The sequence below is a fragment of the Pezoporus occidentalis genome, unplaced genomic scaffold, assembly GCF_034315485.1.
Source record: "Pezoporus occidentalis ecotype Australia unplaced genomic scaffold, CSIRO_AGI_Poc_V1 ctg147, whole genome shotgun sequence".
Taxonomy (NCBI): domain Eukaryota; kingdom Metazoa; phylum Chordata; class Aves; order Psittaciformes; family Psittacidae; genus Pezoporus; species Pezoporus occidentalis.
In genome coordinates this window covers 1,203,003-1,223,465 of record NW_026913284.1, presented here as the reverse complement: position 1 = coordinate 1,223,465, position 20,463 = coordinate 1,203,003, and the positions used below count along the sequence as shown (strand labels likewise).

Below are 20,463 nucleotides of genomic sequence, written 5' to 3'. Positions count from 1 at the left end.
CTTGTGAATATAGAACTGGGCATTGTCTCCAGCACACACTGGCTTCTGCAGACCAAAATCCCTAACAGCCAAGGTTAAGTGCATTACCATTCCTGGCACTTTTTTGCAATAGCCTGTATAAGTACTATTTGAAGGACAGTTTGCTCTGCCTTTCCAGTAACAGAGATGACAGAGAAACAGCTTCTGTTAGCAGGCAGAGCTACAAGAGTGTGTGTGCTCCTAGGGCTGAAAATGCCACTAGCATCTTGTAGCAGACACAGAGGAGGAGGTGATGGTGAGGGATGGAGTGCAGAGTATTATATATTCAGTAGGGTGGTAGGGGCTGCTCACAAATGATGAAGAGATGTTCACAAAAGAGGAGGAGCAAGGGGATGCCTACGGGACACTTTTTGCACAGGCTTGAGACACGGAAAGAGCCAGTGCAATGGAGGGCTGTGTGGGTGAGATGAGGATAACCAGACAAGTACATGGGGCACATGGGTGGGACTGTGTATCCCTCTGGTGTTATTTTCTATGAAGAATGCTAGAAAGGTTTTACCTGATTAAGGTATTTTTACCATGGAAATAATCAGCTTCATTGCTAGTCTTGCTTCCATTTGAAACCTGCCCACACAGCCTAAGCAGCATTTTAAGACCCAGCCTTTAGTACCCCACTTCACTGATCATGTCTTCCCTAACCCAATTACAACTCACTGGCATCATACATGACATTTTCCTGTTGCATATTGAGAAGACTAAGGTTAAGGTATTTGTCTCAAGGGAACATCAAATCAGCTGTCTTGCACTTCTACTTATCAGCAGTTGTCAGGCCTTACCTAGTTGCTCCTGTGCTCAGACTAACAGTATGTGTTGCCTAGAGCAGACCCTTTAGCGAACTATGTGGTTTGGGTCTGAAGACATAAGGAGATGGGATAATCCTTGGCTTTTGCCATCATTTCAGCCTGACTACACATAATCAAAACCAGCTACCAGAAAGTCCCATCTACACATCAAGATAAATACCATCCAGGAGAAGACTTTGGTACACTACCTCCCAGTGATGCATTTATACTAGTGGCATTGCCAATCAGTGATAGCTGTGCTATGGGTGGGACAAACTGTTCAGAGCTGGTCACATCACTGACTGCTTTAAAACTGGTTTCCCCCTAACTTCAGGGTCTACAGGCTGCAAGCATCATTACCTGAGGGAGAAGCATGGCACTGGCACGCAGAAGGCTAGTGCCAGGACTCACATGCCCAGCTTGTGAGTGCAGCAGTCAAAGACAAGGGCCTGGATTCATTCTCTGTGGTATACACTAGAGTCTGGGCATCTCACATGGGCTGTAGCAACTAAGTCCAGGAGTGAAGGGAGCACAGCTCTCTGAAATGGAGCAAGTGCCAGAAGAGAGCTCGGCAGCTACACACTGCCCAGGGAACCGCAGCGCAGGCACATTTTGTTTTGAATGAGTTCACGACTTGCTCAGGGATTAAATACTTCCTTGTTTAATACCCTAATCATTTGGGCTAGTTTCATGCTGGACTGTTGGAAAGTTCACTGGCTGGAGTCATCAGCCAGGCCTCGTGTAAATGGCTTCCCCAGCTCTCAGCCAAGTGAGCTGTCCTCATCTTCCTGTCCCCCAGCGGGTGGCTCTTGGCACTACCTTCTTGTGAAGGGCTTTGTTGTTCATGCGTGTTCCTGAGTTTTTACGCTCCGGGGGCTTCCTCACCACGTCTTGTTTGAGCTGGAAATGTACCTGGAGAGAGAACAAAACTAACTGTGTTACACCATGTATGTGCTCTGCTGGCTCAGGGCTCTGCAGGACCTGCCTCTGCCGCTAGCCTTCAGAGGCTGACTCCTGGGCCAAGATAAGCAGTAAGGGGCCTCAAATAGTGTTACAATAGAATGGGAACTCGGTTCTTAAATCAGCTGGAAACATTTCCCCCCCCCCATGGAAAATGTACTAAACAATCAGCTACATTTCTTATGCAGAGAGATGCTCCTGTGGCAATGTTATGTCGTAGGATTCTTTGGAAGATGAGCTGTGAAAGGCAAGAGACTGAGCTATGCTCTTTCTTCATCTTTTCTCACCAGAGAGTAGAGAAATAGCACTGCTGTGAATATTTAATAGACAGGATGGTTTAGCCCTTTTTCAGTTGCATCTCGTTAGCTGAATCCTGCTTAATCGGTCTTTCAGCAACCAGTGCTTCCAGTAGATCCAAGCAAAAAAATTCCAGGAAAGAAACTCCATCCATTACAGCCATGCAAGCAGGTTCAGGTGGGAGAGGGAGATAAGGAGCACGCAGGACACAGCATGAGATAAACATGGAATGGGGAGGCCACACAGAAAGGTGAAACTGGATGGGGCTGTGTGGGCTTCCTGGGGGAGGAATGGGGTGAACAGTGGGTAGGGAAGGGAAGGTGCTGCAAGGGCAGAAGGAAATGGGGACAAGGGGGCTGCTGTGAGGGGAGATCTGCAAAAATCAGACCATCAGAGGACAAACCAGTCTTCTACAGTAACATGATAAAAGGAAAATCTGTTTAAAAAGGAAAGCCAAAGAGCTGGGTGCATAACCTAGCAAAACAAAGGCTGAGACTGGGCTTGACAGCTCTCTATAAATACATCAGGGAATAAATACCAGGGAAGAAGAGGAACTATTTAAAGCACAACATTGGCATAAGAACAAATAGGGATAAGCTGACCATAAATAAATTTAAGACGAAAATTAGAAGGTTTCTAGTCCTGAGAAAAGGGCAGCCCTGGAAGAACTTCAGAGGCTGGGTAGGGTGGGATGAAGAGACGGAGGGTGGGAGAACCACCGCAGTGTATTTATGGCAGAGACTGACCAGTGTACATGCAGTGAAGCAAAAGATGTGCCAGGATGCTGCAGCTGTGGGGTTCTTGTCGGCCCTTAGAGAAGGCTGCATCCATGGTGCCACCACATTCACAAGGTAACAGTAGGGAAAGGAATCACCATCCACTGTTTTAATAACCAATTTCTGGTTGTCCCGTCTCCCCTCAGAAAGGCACTTTAGGGACCACATGGTGCCAAGAGCACTTCTCCCAGAGGTGCTTGACTGTTCTTTCTTTGCACCGGGTTCCACCTGTCTTGGTTGCTCTTGGCAGAAAGGCAGATTTCAGCCTCTTGCTACCAATCTGGTAACGTGTTTTGTCCCAGGCAGGATGGAGATGACAGCAGAGTACTGAAACCCACAGAGCCACAGGGATAGCAAAGCCTCAGGGAACAGATACTGTCCCCACATCATCATGTCCTGAAGAACACAGAGGATAGAGAAGAGCTGAAGAGCTCCAGACAGCCAGAGGCTCTCCCCAGGGCCAAGAGGCTAAAGGACACAGGAGCTGGCACAGCAGCCCAGTGCAGGCTGTGAACCCTCAGTAATGAACTAAGAAGGCATCATTGCCTTCACCCTGTCCCTCTCTGTGAGCTGTAGAGAGCCCTGTGTCAGCCAAAGACACCCTGTAGCCACTGGAAACGCTCTTCATCCCATCTCCTTTCTCTACTGCTCACTAGACATCATTTGCTACATTTCTTTCTCTGTGGGGTGAAGACATTTTGGGATACCCTTGTGACTATGCAGCCTGACTCACCAATGAAGGTGCAGCTGGGCCCACGGTTGTTGTGATCGTCTGGGGCTGGTACCCCTCTGCAGAGGCTGTGACAGTGTAAGTGCCAGGCAGCAGCAGCCGGAAATAATCCCCCGTATTACCTGGAACACAAGATGGGAAGAGAAAGCACTTAAGATGCACAAGGAGCAGTGCAAAAGGTAGTCCAGTAGGTCTTGCCAAGTGTACTTCCCTGAGGATGTGCAGCCTTCAAAACCCAGGGAATTTTTTGCCTTACTTCGGAATCTGCTGGCTACTGCAAGGCTGGATTCACACTGGTAGACTGCAAGTGATGTCTCATTAATGCCAAGGAGTAGAGGTCAGTCTACATGTAAAAACTAAATGAAAGGGGACAATACAGCAGCATTGGCCATGCCTGTGCAGGGAGCCTACAAATCTAAGAGCTCACCAGTCAGATGACAGCAGACCTAAGGACAATCACAGCTTCAGTCTGACATAACACAATCTCTAATACCTGTCATACATTTCTGCCTCATTTGGATTATCATCAGGGTTTTAATTGCTCATCAGCTCAGCTGCTGATTCTCCCTGCATAAGCACCTCTCAGGAGCACTTTGACAGGCTGTGTACTGGTGTGCTTAGGGACAGGGGACAGTCAACAGTAAGGCAGCAGCACATTATGGATTAATTTGACAATTTGAGTATATTCCCATCTATGGAACTGGATGGGTTTTGCAAATTTGAGTAATCGTAACAGGCAGCTTGTGTTATTTTGGCTTAGGTGGGGCTAACTGGTAGGACTGAGACACGAGTCAGGGGCTTCCAAACAGGGAAGAGCTGGGGGAGCCAGGTGGGCTCAGCCTGGCTGGGAGGAGGTGCAGGGGATCTGCTCACAGCCTGCAGCTGCTTGAAAGTGCTGGGGCCAAACTCCTCTGAGTAGCACCAGGCAACACAGAGGGCAGCAACCACAGGTGGCAGCTTGGGAGCTTCAGGGTAAATCAGGGAGCACAGCTTCACTGTGAAGGTGATGCATCCCTGGCACAGGACAGCAGAAAGGCTGTGAAATCTCCATCCTTGGGGATCAGTGAGAATCAGCTGGAGGGAGCAATGTCTGATCAGAGCCAACACTGGCGAAAATCCTTCTCCAAGCAGGAGGTGGGACAGGAGACCCAGAGGGCTCTTGCAGGCAGCACCTCTGTGATTCTGTCCTGTTTATAGGTATACCTTCAAACTTAAATCCAGCACATTGTGATTTTGTGATCTCTTGCACTCTCCCCTTTCCTATGCAGGCTGGCATAGTAAGTGCCAAATATTACTGTTACTGAGTCACAGACCTACAGCCAGGAGTTTTGATGATTTCATAGTCTGACCTCTGAAGAGCTGGAGTATTGGCTATTTTCTGTAGCCAGTCTGTAATGTCTGATCCAGTTGGAGAAGGGTGTTTATGAAAAGGAGGTTAAAATAGGCCAGCAAAGGAGAAACCACTACAACTTGGATAAGCTCAAGTGGCACTTCATTCTCACTATAAATTTGTACGGCTTGAACTTTCAGTCTTTCATCTTGTTCTGCTATCGTGCCCTTTGCTATCAGCTATTTAGTCCTGTGTAGATAAATAATTGAGTAGATTATTCCTTCAGTCTTCTCTTTGGTTATATACAAATGCATTTTCTCCTCTCTCTCAGATAAAACAGGATCTTACTTTCTGAAGTCCTTTACAATAAGGTTTACATTTCAGTTCTCACCTCTTTCTTTCCTAAGTTTTCCTAAGCCCCTGCTGGTTCAGATTGCACAGACACATTTCTCATAGCTAGTGTGCTTGGGAAGCAAACCATGCTGGCCACACATACAGCCTCGCCTGCTAACATCCTCCCACGTACCCAGGTAGCCTCCAAGAAGCTGAATCCAAAAGGGAGAGCATGCAAGGGGACCGACAACCCACCAGAGGTGATATCATGGCTGATTCCCTGAACGGAAATCACTGCTCCTGCAATGCCGTTGTTGTTCTCGTCTGACACCATCCCTTTGATGCCCTGGTGAACCTGCAGGGAGGGAGACAGACTGCTGGGTCAAGGACCCCCCTTTATTCAAGAGGGTACTTTGGTAGAGGTACACTGGAGGAAGGCATAGCTCTAGAGACAACCCTACCTTTCCCCATACCCTTGGCTCTCCTGGTTCTGCCTAGCAGAGCCAGTCTATGACACAACAGCCTCCACAAAGGCCACCAACAAGAGCACCCAGTGAGCTCCATGGCCACCTCCCTTCCACCCCTGGTGCCTACTGGTCTCCTACCATCAGAGCCCATGGAGGCCTGCAGGACAAGTGTGCAGGTATCTGGAGTGCCCCCTTACCTCTTCAATGAAAGCAACAAGAGCCTCCCGGTTGGCCATCCACTGCCGCTCCAGGTCCTCCTCAGGGGGGAATTTATTGCAGCTCAACTCCAGGGTGATTTCAAAGCAGTTGGTGTAGAGGTAATTGAAGTCCTGCATGCCTGGAAAAGAAAAGCCTGTGTGCCAGGGGAATGCAAAGCCACCTTCCCTCTCCACTCCTGTGTCCCAGGCATCCTGGCCCCTGTCTGTGTTCAGCCAGAACTGTTAATTGTTCAGCTCTTCCTCTTCACTCCCCAGGTGCAGCCTCCTTCCTCCATTACAGCATGACTAAAGCCTTCTGCTTTCTTCACTGTACAGTACACAGCAGGTCTCTGCAGCCCTCAGCTATTTCTGTGGCTCTTTCCCAAGCCACCTCCCATCTTCCCAAGCCATTTCCCTGTCTGAGATGCAGACACCAGAATGGTGTCTAGTGAATGGGCACAGTGCTATCATCACAGCCCCTCCCCAATCCATCCTTAGGTTCCTGGGGTTTCTCATCTACCCTTTCACGACTTCTCAGCTCAACACCTTCCTGCAGATGGTGTTCAGCTGCTCAACCCTCACCTTTGCTGAGTGAGTACCAGGATGCCCCATTCGTGATGCCATCGGCAAAGTAGTCCCCACAGTTCCAGCCACGGTGCATCCAGCCATGGGCATATGAGTAGGTCTTGGCCAGCTAGAGAGAGAGCAGCTGTGGTCACCTCTCCAGCCCCATGCGGTTGGGGATCCTGCCTGGCTCTGGGCAAAACATCCTTCCTCCTGCACAGGCTTTGCTGGGGAGCGTCGGAGGGAAGTCAGATAGGAGACGGCGCCTGCATTTTACTGCTGTGAAACACAACACGAGGTGGCCAGGACCTCTACAAAATGTAGGCAGATGAAGGTGGAGGAGGAAGAACAGAAATCTGGAGAGATGGAGGCTTGTTGATGGCACAAACAGCTTCTGCCCTACTCCCTAAAAGACAAGCGGGAGTGGAGGGCACTGGGCCCACACAAGGGCACTCAGCTGGCCCCCACACAGCAAATGGCACTATCAGAGGGAGAAGATACATGAGGAAAATGAACCAGTATTAGTTCTGATGCAAATACCATATATATCAGGGGAATTTGGATTAGGAAATAGTTTGGGCAACTTCTGGTTCTAGGAACTGCTTGTTTATTGCCCTTATTAAGATTGCTACTTATTTTTAGACATGAAGGCAGGGCTAAAATTGGGCCACTGCATCTAAAGCCTGTCCTCTGTGTAAGATACAGTTTAAAAGAGACTGGTGTTCGCATTTCTAATGCAAACCCTATATGCTTGTATTATGGTTCAGATGCTGGAGTAATCTCGTTCTGGCAGCAGGACAGCAGTTATTTCATTACATTTCTGACTTCTGAGGCTATGTGGGTAACATTAGCCTAGGCCGCAGACTGCAGCCTCTCCACATCTGGGTCCGAGCACAGCCCTGATCCCAGCAGGTCCTGGCAAGCCCCGGTACAGCCTGAGCCTCCAGTGAAGGCTGAACTCCAGCTCAGTCTTATTTTTCTCATTAACTGTTCTAACACAGACTTGCTTTTTCTAGTGCCGGTATTTCCTAATGGAAGCAGTGACGGAAGGCACTGTTTTCTGGGACATTTAACAATGGATAGAAACCACAGGCTTCAGCTAGCTTCAGCTAGCGCTAGCTAGCAGCACAGACCCATACAGTCCCTGATGTCTGCCTTTGCTCCTGGTGCTTTTCTTTGTTCTACTTATTCTTTACCATCTGCAAACCTCTGCTGGTAGGCACTCACCTCCCTTATGCTGCTCTCAGCAGACCCCCAGCCAGACCCTGCCACTGCTCTAGTTAAAAAACACCAAATATATGCCTGCTATGATGGTGCAGCAAAGCTGGGAGCAGGCTTCAGCTCTGGAAGAGTGGGGTGGCACTGGTGGTACTGGAGTTATGGGTAAACCAAGCACGGCAGGGCTCCTGAGGGTTAAGACTGACTTGTCCATGTGGTGGGACCTGGCTCATGAACTGGTGGCTGGCAGAAATGCTGTAGTCTGCAAATGGTTATTTCCAACACATTTCTTGGCTCAGCTCCTGCATGAGGCAGTGACCAGAGACTCCCACCCAGCTCTCGCATGCTGCACCCTGGCAGGGTTGCAGGAATGCTCACACACACCAGGGCCAAACTCACCTTCTGAAACAACTTGTCATCAGGGGTAGGAGTGTTGACCGTGCGCCGGTGGCTCCTGAACCGCTGGTCCTGAGACTTGTCATAGGGGTAATTTGCCACCACTGCTCCACCGTGCAGATTGGCAGAAAGCACAAAGTTGTAGCTGCTGATCCACTGGATCACAGCCAGAGTCTCTGGCTCCACCTGTGAGGAGAAGAGGGATGGGAACAGGGAGAAGAGCTCAGCTACCTCTGGGCCAGCTGCTGCTCCATGCTGGGCTGTGGTGTGATTGGTCACATTGGACCCTGACCTGCAATGTGCCTGCTTCAGCCCTTGCATTTTCCTGCATTCTGTGATATACAGAGCAAGCTCCTCCTGTGCATAGCTTGTTACACCTCTCAGCACAGCACCAAAACCTGAGGCACAGGCATTAGCCAGCATGTGCCACTTCTCCTGCCCTTTGCATTTCAGCCTTCTCCCCAAGCTGGCCATGGTGCCAGCCTCTGCAGGAAGAGGTGTGAGCTGGGATAGGGGACAGGATTACATAATTTCTCTGCATGCAGAAGGCATGTAGGAGACAAGCACTGTGCAAGCCAAAGGACAGTGTATTTGCTTGCATGCTGAGCCCCTCTAAGAGGATGCTGTGACCCTCACAACATCTCAGACCAGTACCTGGCTTTTCCAGTTGTCGGGCAGTGGGATGTGGTGATTTGGCCCACTGATTTCCCCAGTGTAGTACATGAATGTGTTGAGGTCAGGGAAGTTGCGATTCAAGTCCACTCCGTTGGCGTTGTTCCTCCCTGTCAAGTATCCATTGCTGTCTGGGCCCTGTGGAGCAGAGGTACATCATGGGTGTGAGTACAGGATAGGTGTCAGGGCAGTGGGGACCGGCCATCGTAATGGTGCACCAGTGCCTTTGAGTCGTAACATGCATGCTGGGGAGGGACTCTTCATTAGGGACTGTCGTGACAGGACAAGGGGTAACACATTCAAACTTAAGCAGGGGAAGTTTAGATTGGATATAAGGAAGAAATTCTTTCCTGTTAGGGTGGTGAGGCACTGGAATGGGTTGCCCAGGGATGATGTGAATGCTCCATCCCTGGCAGTGTTCAAGGCCAGGTTGGACGAAGCCTTGGGTGGCATGGTTTAGTGTGAGGTGTCCCTGCCCATGGCAGGGGGGTTGGAACTAGATGATCTTAAGGTCCTTTCCAACCCTAACTATTCCATGATTCTATGATTCTATGTTATTGCTGGTACGGGAATAAAGAGTACTGGTACTGACAGGGAAAGTCAGTAACTATCTTAATTTTCCAGGGTGACAGAGCAAGGCACAAGCCAAATAAATGATTTCAAATTGCTTCAACTGAAGGAGCCATGAATAAAATACCTCCATGAGGTCTAGCAGTGCAAAAGCATGGATGAGCCTTCGGAGGGAGGACTAGAGGGCTTCTCCTCTGTCCCATCCCTGTCTTTTCGTGCTCATGACAGTGGCATTCAGCTGCCACTTCCCCAGCCTGGGGCAGGAGATTCACAGTGACCCTCCTGTGACAAAGAACTCCTAGGGAGAGTAAGTCAGGTGTAGGAAGCCTCCTCAATCACCTGCCAGGGCTACCTGTGGCAGGACACAGAGCCCTTGCCATGAGCAGTGAGAAGCAGTAACACTGACTGGGTGGGACACATTTGGCAGGGTGTGGAGAGCAAGGATGCCCCCTCCCCATAGCCCCAGTGAAGGAAGGGGATCCCACAGGGATTCGAAGGGCTTTCTGCCCCTACCCGGCTGGAGGACGTGATCGCTGCCTGGTACCTGCTTGGCAGCCACTTCGTACCCGTCGGGGTTCATGGAGGGCATGATGTGGATGCGTGTGTCGTGGATGAGGTGGGTGATCCTCTCGTTGCCCCGGCGGTACTCCTCGCACAGGAACTCGGAGAGCTGCAGCAGCAGCTCACGGCCCAGCACCTCGTTCCCATGCATGTTCCCAACATACTTGAACTCCGGCTCCACTGGAGAGAGCAAGAGAGTGACACCATCAGCCAGGACTGGGATGGGGCGAGGAGTCAATTCCTACTGCAAGGAGCACACACAAGCCCAAGGGACCCCAATAAATGTTGTGAAGTTGCCCTTTCCCTTGGAAAATGCAAACTTCAGTGAGGGAGAGCGGCACAGTGCCCGTATGGGCTCCTCTCCATTTTGCCACAGCCCAGACTTTTCATTGGGTTCCTGCTTGCCTTTGGAGAGCACAAGAGGATGTACTTGCAGCTGGTCTGGTCACAGGCTGCGAAGAGGCAGCACACAGGCACCAGGGAGCACCGGCAGTATTGCTGCTGCTCTGGGGTGCCGGGGCCTCCCAGCTCTGCAGTGGGTGGCAGGGGAGGGGACATTTCTTCCACCTCTGCCCTTCAGAATTTGCTCTCAGTGCCCCTCACCTACATGGCACATTCCTTGCTCTGTGTGCTTTAAGGAGCTTTTCATTACCCTGCAGGATAAAATCAATCTCTGGCTCGGGGTAAGCCATGCTCTTTCACTAGAACTTGCCTCTGTCTGTGGCCGCCAGCCCTGACTCCTGTGCTGGTGGGAGGCAGCAGTGGTTTCCTCTCCCCATCCCCTCTACCTACCTCAAAGGAAAAGGCTTAGGGGCTTCCTCACCCTCAAGGGACAGGAACAAGAGCCTGAAGAAACCCTCAGCAGCTGGGTTGAATCAAACTGTCCCTCAGGCAGCTCCAGTATGAACAGAAAGATCTCTTGCCACTGTCTTTTCTAAAATGAGGTCTCAAAATACAGACTTGGAGACCTCAGGCAGGCAGTGCCTGGAGCAGGACTCGCTGCTCTGCTGAAAGAGAGGCAGCACACATGACAGATGGGTTATGCTTTCCCAAGGGGTCTTTTAAAACAGTTACTTGTAGGAAAAGAAAATTTTCCATTGCAGGCTGGAGTCACCACTGGTAGGATGAAAGAGACATGGGGAATTCAGTTAGAAAGGGAGCCTGATTTTCACATGAAAGGGTCAGGGAAAAATAGGGTGTTGTTATAAATGTTGGCTTGCCAGATCTTGAAACTCCCATTGTACTGTGAGATTTCTGGCCACCAGCAGTGATCAGACTCACAGTGACAGTGTGCAGCCTTGCTGCTACATACAGTGTCCGTCAGGATCCATGGGGCAAAAGGCACCACAGTCCCATGTTGGGCATCTGCTGCTTCCAAAATGCACCTTTGCTGTGTGTGGAGGAGACACTGTATCCAGACATGTTGAAGATGGATTCTAAAACAAATTAGAATTTTGGCAAGAGATTTTGCTTTTCCATATCTTTTGATCTCTCTGCTTCAGTGCAGGACACCACAGGTGGGCAGCATGTTTTGACCTGGTTAAATTTCAGGGACATGAGACTGATTTAATTGGATAATCCAGTTACAAAAGCTATAAAAATGTCCTGGGGAATATGTGCAGCTTTTATAGAAAAAACTAAGTTCTCAGCAGGGATTCTCCTTCTCTGCTTTGTTCGAGTCTGCAGCAGGACTTGTCAGCCTTTTTCAATATGCAGACCCCTAAACATTATCCATGTGGACACACAAGCCCTAATTACCACACGTGAACCCAGTGATTCTAGCTTGCTTTTTGGAGTTACTTTCTGTGGCCTTCAAGGGAACCCCCAGTTTCCTAAAGTCTTTGTGCTACAAGCTGAAAGTGCCAGTCTGAGCATGGCCCAGGCTCTGAGGAAGGCCACAGGTCCATGCTGCCCACCTGGGGCAGGGGAGACCTCGGTCACCTCCTGCCGCCCTTCCAGCTGCTCTGCTGTGTTTCTGCAAGTCTAAAATCCACTATTGCACTGCCAGTGTCCTTTGCTCACTCCTTGCTTTGAATCAGCCCCTGGTGCACCGTGGAGGTGCCCAAGGTGACCTCAGCACCATGCAGGTTTCCCTGTATAGAACAGGGCTGCTGCAGAGGTGGTCAGGGTGTGAAGCCTCCCGTCCCATCTCCTGGCATCCCTGAAGGTGATACTCTTAGCTGCAGGAGGGGAGCAGGGTGCCCCCGGCACAGCATGTCTTTGGGCAAGCTGCTGCTAAGCATGGAGTGTTGGGGGGCTTGGGGTGGTGCTCCACTGAGGGGGGCAGAGATACAGGTCCTGCTCACCCTTGCAGTGCTGCTGGCAGTTTTCCACGTGACATGGCTGCCTGGACTTGTCAGCCCCTGCTTTAAACTACACCAGCCAGGATCTGAAAAAGCAAAGGATCCTGCAGAAAATAGGCAGAGCCCTGTCTGCATCTGAGGCCCAGGGGCACAAGGTGGGGAAGCGCAGGAGTCCTGTGTGCACAGCCCCATCCCAGAGAGACGGCTGGTCCCCTCAGGCCCCCCAGAGGCACCTGGCTGCCAGCAAGGTCTGGCTCAGCCGTGTCTCCGTGCTGCACAGGCAGCAGCCCAAGGGGCTATTGCTGCCAAGGCTCTGCAGGGCCACGTGGCAGCAGATCCCCGAGAGTGGCCTGTCACAGGGGCTGCACAGCCTGCAGGGCTGGTGCGGCTGCAGGAGCCCAGAACCCACCCTGCTGTGGTCCCTCACTCGATGCCCCCCGCTTCGGGGTCTGAAGGAGGAAAGGCGGCACTTTTCCCTCCTGCCACTATCCAGCAGTGAAGGGTGAAAGGTGGGTGCTCCCTCTCCCTGCCTGCACAGCCCTGTTTTGGGAGGGAGAGGATGGCAGGGCATGTGGGGTGCTGGGATGGACTTGCCTGGGTTCTCATGTTAACTTGCATTGAAAAAACAGAGCTCCGTTCAAAGTACGCGCCTGCACCATGCTGCAGCTCACGAAAGCATGGTGCATGCATGTGGGTTTTTCATGGGTGTCCTTGGACTGGCTGGGGGTCCCTGACATTGCCTGGAGTATGGGCTCGAAAGGGAGATACCCTTGCCAGTGCCGCATGGCAGGGAGCATGGTGATGAAGCCTGACCTCTCCAAACCACCATCCCCAACCCCCCCATACTTACGGGGCTCGTGGATGCCTGGGTAGTCACTGAACTCCAGCACATAGAGGTGTCGGCCCTCGACGCTGCGGCCAATGCTGTAGATGCGGGTGATGTAGGGGCATTGGCTCTGCACACGGAATAGGGCCTGCACCATCTCCTCATAGCGATGGTGGAGGAAGCTGAGGGCGGCCGCCCCCTCGAGCAGGAGCAGCGCTCCCACGAGGGACCGCAGCCACAGAGCCATCCTCCCACGGCGCTGCGCGCCCTCACCAGCTCCGGGCCCTCGGCTCCTTCCCAGCCGGCAGCTTAAAGTGCAAACTCCAACCAGCTCTTTCCAGTTCCCGAGTGCCAGCCCCCTGCACCTGCGGGCGGGGGGCGGCGGGAGCGGGGCTCGCCGGGGCCTCGCGGCACAGGAATGCTCCCCCCGCCCGCCCGCCGCCGAGCCCGCTCTCCGCCGTCGGAGGAGGTTCCCCCCCTGCTCCAGCTCACTTATTAACCGGACAGTAAACAGGCCCCCGCAGCCACTGGCTGTCACTGCAGAAGAAGCGCAGGGCTGGAAAACTGGCTGCGGAGGGCGCTGGGGCTGCCAAGAGCAGGACAAGCGGCGGGGCGGGGGAGTGCGGAGGGGGGGGGCGGGTGGGGAATGCCTGTCGCAGAGCCCTTCCGTTGGACCCGAGCCGAGCGGGGTGAGGATGGCGGCGGGGCGGCCGCGGTGCCCGCACGGCTCCCGCAGCCCTGCCCGGCTCTGGCAGGTCCCGCCGCTCCTCCGCGGGTCCCGGACTCCCCAGCTCGGAGCCGCGCCTGCTCATCTGCCCCATCCCGGGGAACCAGAGGGGGGCATCACAGCCGGCTCCTCTGCCCAGGCAGTCCCGCTGCTCCGGGGTAAACGGAGGCAGGGACAGCATCGCCCTCCCCACAGCTGCCTACCCAAGCAGCCGAGCCAGTATATTCAGGGGGAGGACAGGGCAACGTAGTGTTTTGAGGCAGAAGTCTGCTGCGCAGGTTCCAGCACGGAGAGCTCTGCTCGGGAGGTCTGGTCTCACCCTCCTGTATGCTGTGATACTGAGCTCCAACAGGTACTGGACAACTATCAGCAGAAGAGAGCTCAACAGCTTAAGGGCAGATGAAAATGCTCTATTGTCTGTTAAGAAACTGGAGGCTGTTTCTGGATTTGGGGGAAGCTTGTTCCTCTCCATCACCTCGAGGTCCCTGTGCTCCTCTCAGGGGCAGCCTTGCTCTGCAGCCTTACCCCGTGGGGCTACAGCTCCAGCAGCTTAGTGGCTCTGGAAAACATCTGTATAAGGACATCCCTGACATAGAACCCAAACATGGGCACAAGCAGCCAAAAGATTTACTGCCATGGCTGGACATGTGAGGAGAGAGGCTCCCTTTGCTAACGTGAGTGTGCCATGCTGCTCTGCCTGGGTCACACTAGAAAGGAGCTCCTCCTGCCATCAGCAATGGGATTCTCAGGATACTCAGTGCCATGCTAAACATCTGCCTTCCCTGCAACCTTGACATGGATCCACACTGCATTGCTCTAATGACAAGGATTGCTGTAGCTGCCTCTTCCCCCAACAAAGCATTCTCTACCAGTGCTGCCCAGCACTGCTGCTTTCCTACCTGTCCTCCACATCTGCTTGGGCCACCGACCGCCTTTCTGCCTCAATTTCCCAGGAAGAGCACCAGTAAAACCAGGGAGCCCTGTTCATAGGATCTAACACAAACAGTGCAGGCTGGTGGGCAAAGCATGTGGCTTGCCTGCTCCTGCCTTGACTTACTCAGACTTTCCGGCTTCCAACTTTATTCTGTCACAGTCCACCATAATGTTCCTTTCTCTCCTTGTCGCTGTGCCTGCTTGGTCTTCTGCTTCATCTGCACAGTACCCTCCTCTCAATTTCTTCCCACCCCCCCGCCCCCCCCCAAAAAAAAAGAGAAAAAAGTCCTGTTTTTGAACAAATGTCTCTTGAAGATATGAGAGGAAAAAATATACTATACATAAAGACAGCAGTGGCCATATTAATACCTTCTCCCAGTTAATCATCCCACCACATCCCCGCGTGTCAGTCAGTCTCACACCTTCAGGAGCAGGAATGGCATTGCACCATCTTTAACTGGGTGGCAAGAAGCGGTGCTGAGGTGCCAGCTTCTGCTAGCACTTTAGGAAACCAAGGAAAGGTAGCTGAGGCTTTGGCGGGGCATGGTGAGCGTGGGTATGGTAGGACAGCTCTTATCTCTGCAGCAAGCTGTATCTGGTGGTATTCTGTAGAGCTGGCAGCTCATGCAGCAGTGGGAAATGCCCTTGCCTCTTTCACATCACTGCTCTCAGGGCTGCTGCGTTCCTGTGGAGCTGCTCTCTCCCCAGCTTTCAGCGACCAAGGCAATGCAGAAGAGGTGGGCAGGGTTCCAGCGCTAGCCAGTGTTACTTGGCAGCCAGCGGGTCTAGGCAGGGCTATAGTAAAACAGCACAAACACCCATGTTTGGTCTATTTTTCCCCTCCCCATACTCTTCCCAGGCTGTTTTGAGTATCCTGGTACAGCAGTGGCAGAGCTGGAGCTGCAGTGCTGCCAAGGGACACATGAGAAAGGCTCTCACTTTCCTATGGAGACAAGCAAAACTGATGTGAGAAACAACAGAAAAAAGAAATGCCATGAGCAAAATCTGGGGTGGGTGTAGAACGAATCTCAAGCACTACTAGTGTAGGGATGGAGGCAGCCTGTTATCGGGCAGCAGGTTTAAATCAAACACAAGGAAACAGTTTTGCACACACTGAAATTACCTCATCAAAGCTAAAAGTTATATGAGTGCAAAAGAGCATAGGATGAATTCATAGAGAATGGGGCAGCTTCAGCTATTAGTTATGCAGATCCAGAAGCAATTGCTCATAAATTTCCTATGCCCCTGATGGCTAGAAGGATTATGTTCCTTCTCTAACCCTCCATCTGAATCCTCACGCACCACTCAGCTGGAGACCAATGCCAATGCACTGCATGTCTGATCTGACCTAACACAATTCTTACTACATTCTAGGAAAACAACATGGTAATGAAGTTTTAAGCCAATGGTAAATTTGGACATGTTAAAAAGCACTGATGAAAGCAGAAACAAACGATGTAAGACATTAGCTCTTAGAAACAGTGCAAGAAATAAACAAAGACTTAATTTGGAAAATGCAGCTAATACATCTGGGATGGATCATCCGCTTCCCACTCCCAGATGTTCAAAGATGGAGAGACCTTGAGGCGGTGGGAGAAAGAGGGCAATCACTGTGTGCTGTGCCACAGTGGCACAAGTGAGAAGAATGTGAATGCGATTCCTGTCCCATCCTTCGTTGCGCAGCTGAGCGTTGCAGGCAGCAAGGAGCCAATCCCTCCAGAGCTGCCCATGGAAAGACTCCACCTGGTGCGTTTGCTTTAATTCTGGCTGTACTGTTACAAGAGGAAGATTGGAAACTGAGGAAAGTTGAAGCTAAGAGCCGTAAGAGCTAAGAGCAAACTGGGGGGAGTGCGCACTGAAAGGAAAATGAACCATGACAAGCATGTTTGCCTTGGCAGAGATACAGCTCTGGCTACACACAGAGGCAGGCAGGCACGTGGCCCTGTGAACCAGGGGCACAGCCCCCCCCATCCTTCACTTGGTTTTGGGGGTTTTAGTGCCAGTGTGATTCTGGTGGTGCTGCCTGAGGGAGAGAGAAGGGAAACGAGGACAGAGGACTGTAGCCATCGAGTGTGTGACAGGGGACGACAGGCTGCTCTGGGGAGGTCAGAGTAAAGCTAAAGCAAGAAAAGATGGGGTTTGGGCACTAGCAGGCTTCTGGTGAACAAGTCCACCTGTGTGAAGTGCCCAGAGCTTGGGGTGGACCAGAGTGCCTTTCTCTGCCAGGAGAGGATGCTGCCAATCCACCAGGAACTTCAGATCTGACCCAGGAGAACAGCAAGGAACTGGCAAGAGAGGAAATCCCATCTCAGGACTTTTCCATGTTTAGTGGCAGAGGCTCCATTCCCAATACTGGAGAGTTCCCGTCTTCTGGAAAACAGCACAAAACTTTTCTGGCATCAGTTCAGAAGTCTTTATTATGATAAGGATACAGAGACTTGTGCGTGCACCGAAACAAAGATCCATTTTATCAGGACTGAACTGCAAAAAGCAAGTGCATGGGCTGGGTAGCAGGGACTGTTGTCCTCCTTGTGTCTCCCCCAGCCCCTGCTGCGAAGGCTGTTGAGCCCCATGGTACAGCCAGCAGCTCTGCAGAGCCTGCATATCCCCCCTGGCACAGAGCATGGGAAGAATTGGGATGGAGAAGGAGGGAGCACACATCCAGCTGAGAGCTGTTCTTGGAGAAGCTGGGGAGCCCTGGCCAGCACCAACACTGCAAATCAACCTCTAACCACAGAGGTGATGACCTTGCTTCCGAGAGCTTTCTTGCAAGTGGAGGCTCCACTGTGCTTTGCTGTAGGGCCAGAGAAATCAGCTGTAGCCTGTGCAGAGGAGAGCTCACTGTGTTGAGTCGCACTTGGACCCTGAAGTGGGGACTGGTTGTTTTCTGCAAGAGCTGTTCATGCTGCCGGCACCCATCCTCTTGTGAGAAGTACTGATAGTTTTGCCTCACACCTGATACTTGGGTGACTGTGCTTGTGGAAGTCATCAGGCCCAGAAAGACAGGAGCTGCTCCTGCACCCTGCAAAAAGCTGTCTAATCCTCCTGCAAGAAACCTTCCCAAAAATGGACCACTCAGTGTTTTAACCCAAAGTAGAGACACTCATCCCACCGCACTGCAGCACGTCTCAGGGCTTCCTGTGGCAAAACAGGAGACACCAACGTCTGGAATCTCAGCAGCCCAGCAGAGTGGATAGTGAAAAAATACTTGCAAGACAAGAACATGTGGTGTTAAAAGATGCTTTAACCCAGAAGAGCAAAACTGTACAGGAGCCAGTGGCTGCAAATTAAAGCCAGAAGCTACCAAATCAGAAATAAGGCACAGATAATTATCAGTGAGGCAGATCAACTGCATTAACAAGTGATACCATATTATTACTGGCGTATTTGGAAATTCCCCCCACTATCATTAATGACCTTCACATATGCTTTGGGTAGCTCTGCAACAGATATTTCAGCTGCATACAGCTGGGTCAGATGCAGCACAGAAGCAAAGAAATTAATGTTTATTAAACTTGAACTCTTTGACCAAGAAATTTGAATAGCCTCCATGGACAAAGTCCATCAATAGCAGGAGAAGTGGGGAGAAAAATCATACGCTTTTCTCGGAAGGTTCAAGAACAGCCATTGATATGCAAGGGTATATCAATACCTGGGTATTCAGGGTATATCATCCCTGATAGGATGCCTTCAGTCAACCAATTCCTGGAGCCTCAGCCTGCTCAAGTGATTTTTAAATAGTGTGTCTGGTGCCACCTTAGGAATTCTAGCTCTGGAGAGACTGGCTCATAAATATGATATGAAAGTCATAAGCATTAAAAACAATGCAACATTTCATATTGTTTATCTTAGTTTGGGGCCTTAGGTTGCACTCAAGTCATGTTTACAGCTTAAAAAAACAGACCCAAACCAAAAGGTAAGAAGAAAGACAGGAGGGAGTAAGCAAAGATACCAGCTGATCACCTGACCCCAGAGTCAAGAGCTAGCAATATTAATACTGTGGAACTTGCCATAAGGATAGAGAACGTTGCTAAAACTCTCCTTCCAGGTTCTGTATTTGACCTTTTCCTTTGGCATAAACCCTCAGCAGGGACCAGGAGAGCAGACTGGCACAGGTGTTGCCTCCACACCAGCTTCCACATAGAGTTTCTTCATCAGTTTCCAACTTGTCCCAATGAAACTGCTAGTTCCAGCATCATGGACACAATAAAGCAGCTGCCAGATCCCTGAGGAAGTCTCAGGAGAGGAATTGCCATTCTTCAGGTTTCCACACTGATGCACCAGCTCATGTGGGGAGCTTCTCCAGGTCACCTTCAGTCTACTGTGAAGACTCCATAGACAAGGGAAGTGTGTGTGTGTATCCTGTGTACATCCATATGCAGGATGGGGTGTGTTGCAAGTGTGGCTGACGGGGGAGCTGAAGCAGCTTTAATCACACGTTACTCCTGCATGCTTTCCAGCCATGACCAAAACCTACTGTTAACCTCTCCTCTACCTATCTTTGCTGAAAACAACAGAAGGAAAACTCCATCTCTAGATGAATTAAAACATCTCAATGCATTTGCAGATAAAGCAATAACTGGTCACTGGACAAACAATATGGGAAAGTGTCATTCACAGGTTGATCTTGCTTGATTAATACATGTTTCAATGGAGTCATGTGGAAGGCAAAGAGGCTGATGTTGAGACAGTGATGTATGGTGTGAGACAGTAGCCATTCTGGAATGCAATGACTGGAAAAATAAAGCCAAGTTACAATACCCCAACTGGAAAATCAGCCCCAAAACTTTCTCTTAAGTGAGCAGATCTTGCCCGGAGATATAGAAATGGGGAACATAGAGCATAGATCAAACCCAGAGGGTGTTACTTTTATATACACTATTAGTGACTCTACTACCACTCACTTCTGAAAACTTTGGTGTCCATGTTTCAGAAAGATGTAAAAATTTTCAAAGAAGTGGTGTCAAGAGCTACAAGTGGGGTCAGCACAGAGCACTTTACAGACTGAAGGTCAGTCTGGTTAGAATGATAGAATGATGACTTGCAAGCACCAACAAGGAAAAAGGGATTTTGGTAGCAGAGACTTACTCAGTCTTTCTGAAATGGGCAGGACAAGATCTGTCAGAAGCTGAAGCCAGCTAATTCAGAGGAAAAGTAAGACAGATTTTTTTGAAAAAAAGTTAACTGCCCATAGATCTTACACATCACAGGGTATATTTTTCCCTTACCTTTAGGTCCTTCCACATGTTATGACTCCTACTTCCAGGCATGAAGTAGAAATAACTTGGGGGACACTTTGAAGCCTGCACCATACAGAGGGACAGGGTGGGAGGGCATGAAAACCCCAAGCTCGGTGTCTGTGCTTGCCTAAAGGATGCAGCTTTACTGGGGTTGCACATCCTGATCCCTCTGTGCCTTCTACACCTTTGCTCAGGGAAACAAGCAAAGGTGTGTGTTTGCCATGTCTTTCTCTCACAGTATCAGTTTTCTTTTGGCCTCCAGCACTTGCAAGTCATTAGGAGAAGAGATTTCCAAAATTTCATGGGAGGAAGACAGGCACCAGTGGTTTCCAAGTGTTCTTATGAAAATGGATTTCTGACCTACCTCTTTCCTGGGGAGGGGGCACCAAGGAATGGAAAGTGAAAGAAAGTGATTCATAAACCTGATCAGTGGCATCACCTCAGCTGTGTGCTAGAGGATGAGCTGCGGTACTTGCATTCACAAGCCCTGGGTCTTATGGTCATGGGATAAACTTAAGCCATTAATTTTCACTGATTTTGCT

The 20,463-nt window shown here is 50.7% G+C and overlaps 2 protein-coding genes across 11 annotated transcripts in view; both read right to left on the bottom strand.

The window, feature by feature from the left end:
* Positions 1–1,459: 1,459 nt before the first annotated feature.
* Positions 1,460–13,471, bottom strand: CPN1 (carboxypeptidase N subunit 1). Of its 4 annotated transcripts, none has more exons than XM_062610383.1 (9): positions 13,046–13,468; positions 9,876–10,072; positions 8,744–8,899; positions 8,093–8,275; positions 6,494–6,605; positions 5,912–6,051; positions 5,441–5,602; positions 3,588–3,706; positions 1,460–1,733 (listed from the first exon to the last, which is right to left on the bottom strand). In XM_062610383.1, exons 1-9 carry the CDS (start codon positions 13,266–13,268, stop codon positions 1,703–1,705), a joined length of 1,323 nt encoding a protein of 440 aa, XP_062466367.1. In that variant the 5' UTR covers positions 13,269–13,468; the 3' UTR covers positions 1,460–1,702. The 4 variants fall into 4 exon arrangements, with proteins under 4 accessions (XP_062466367.1, XP_062466366.1, XP_062466365.1 ...); XM_062610382.1 differs by having other exon boundaries at positions 5,503–5,602; positions 13,046–13,462; XM_062610381.1 differs by lacking the exon at positions 1,460–1,733 and adding an exon at positions 3,099–3,250 and having other exon boundaries at positions 5,503–5,602; positions 13,046–13,470.
* Positions 13,472–17,080: 3,609 nt separating this feature from the next.
* Positions 17,081–20,463, bottom strand: part of ENTPD1 (ectonucleoside triphosphate diphosphohydrolase 1) — a 55,942-nt gene continuing 52,559 nt past the window's right edge. For all 7 annotated transcript variants that reach the window (XM_062610375.1, XM_062610373.1, XM_062610372.1 and 4 more), the window contains one exon: positions 17,081–20,099. The gene's annotated coding sequence lies outside the window, so the exon portion shown is untranslated. The remainder of the gene's footprint in view (positions 20,100–20,463) is intronic.

Bases quoted from the DNA above. Each gene is read 5' to 3' on its own strand.
- CPN1 (XM_062610381.1), bottom strand. From the start codon at position 13,268: ATGGCTCTGTGGCTGCGGTCCCTCGTGGGAGCGCTGCTCCTGCTCGAG. The intron at 8,276-8,743 runs GTACTGGTCTGA...TTCTCCTCACAG, and splicing joins CCGACAACTGGAAAAGCCAG to GTGGAGCCAGAGACTCTGGC. The intron at 3,707-5,502 runs GTGGGTTGTCGG...CTTGTGTTCCAG, and splicing joins CAGCCATGATATCACCTCTG to GTAATACGGGGGATTATTTC.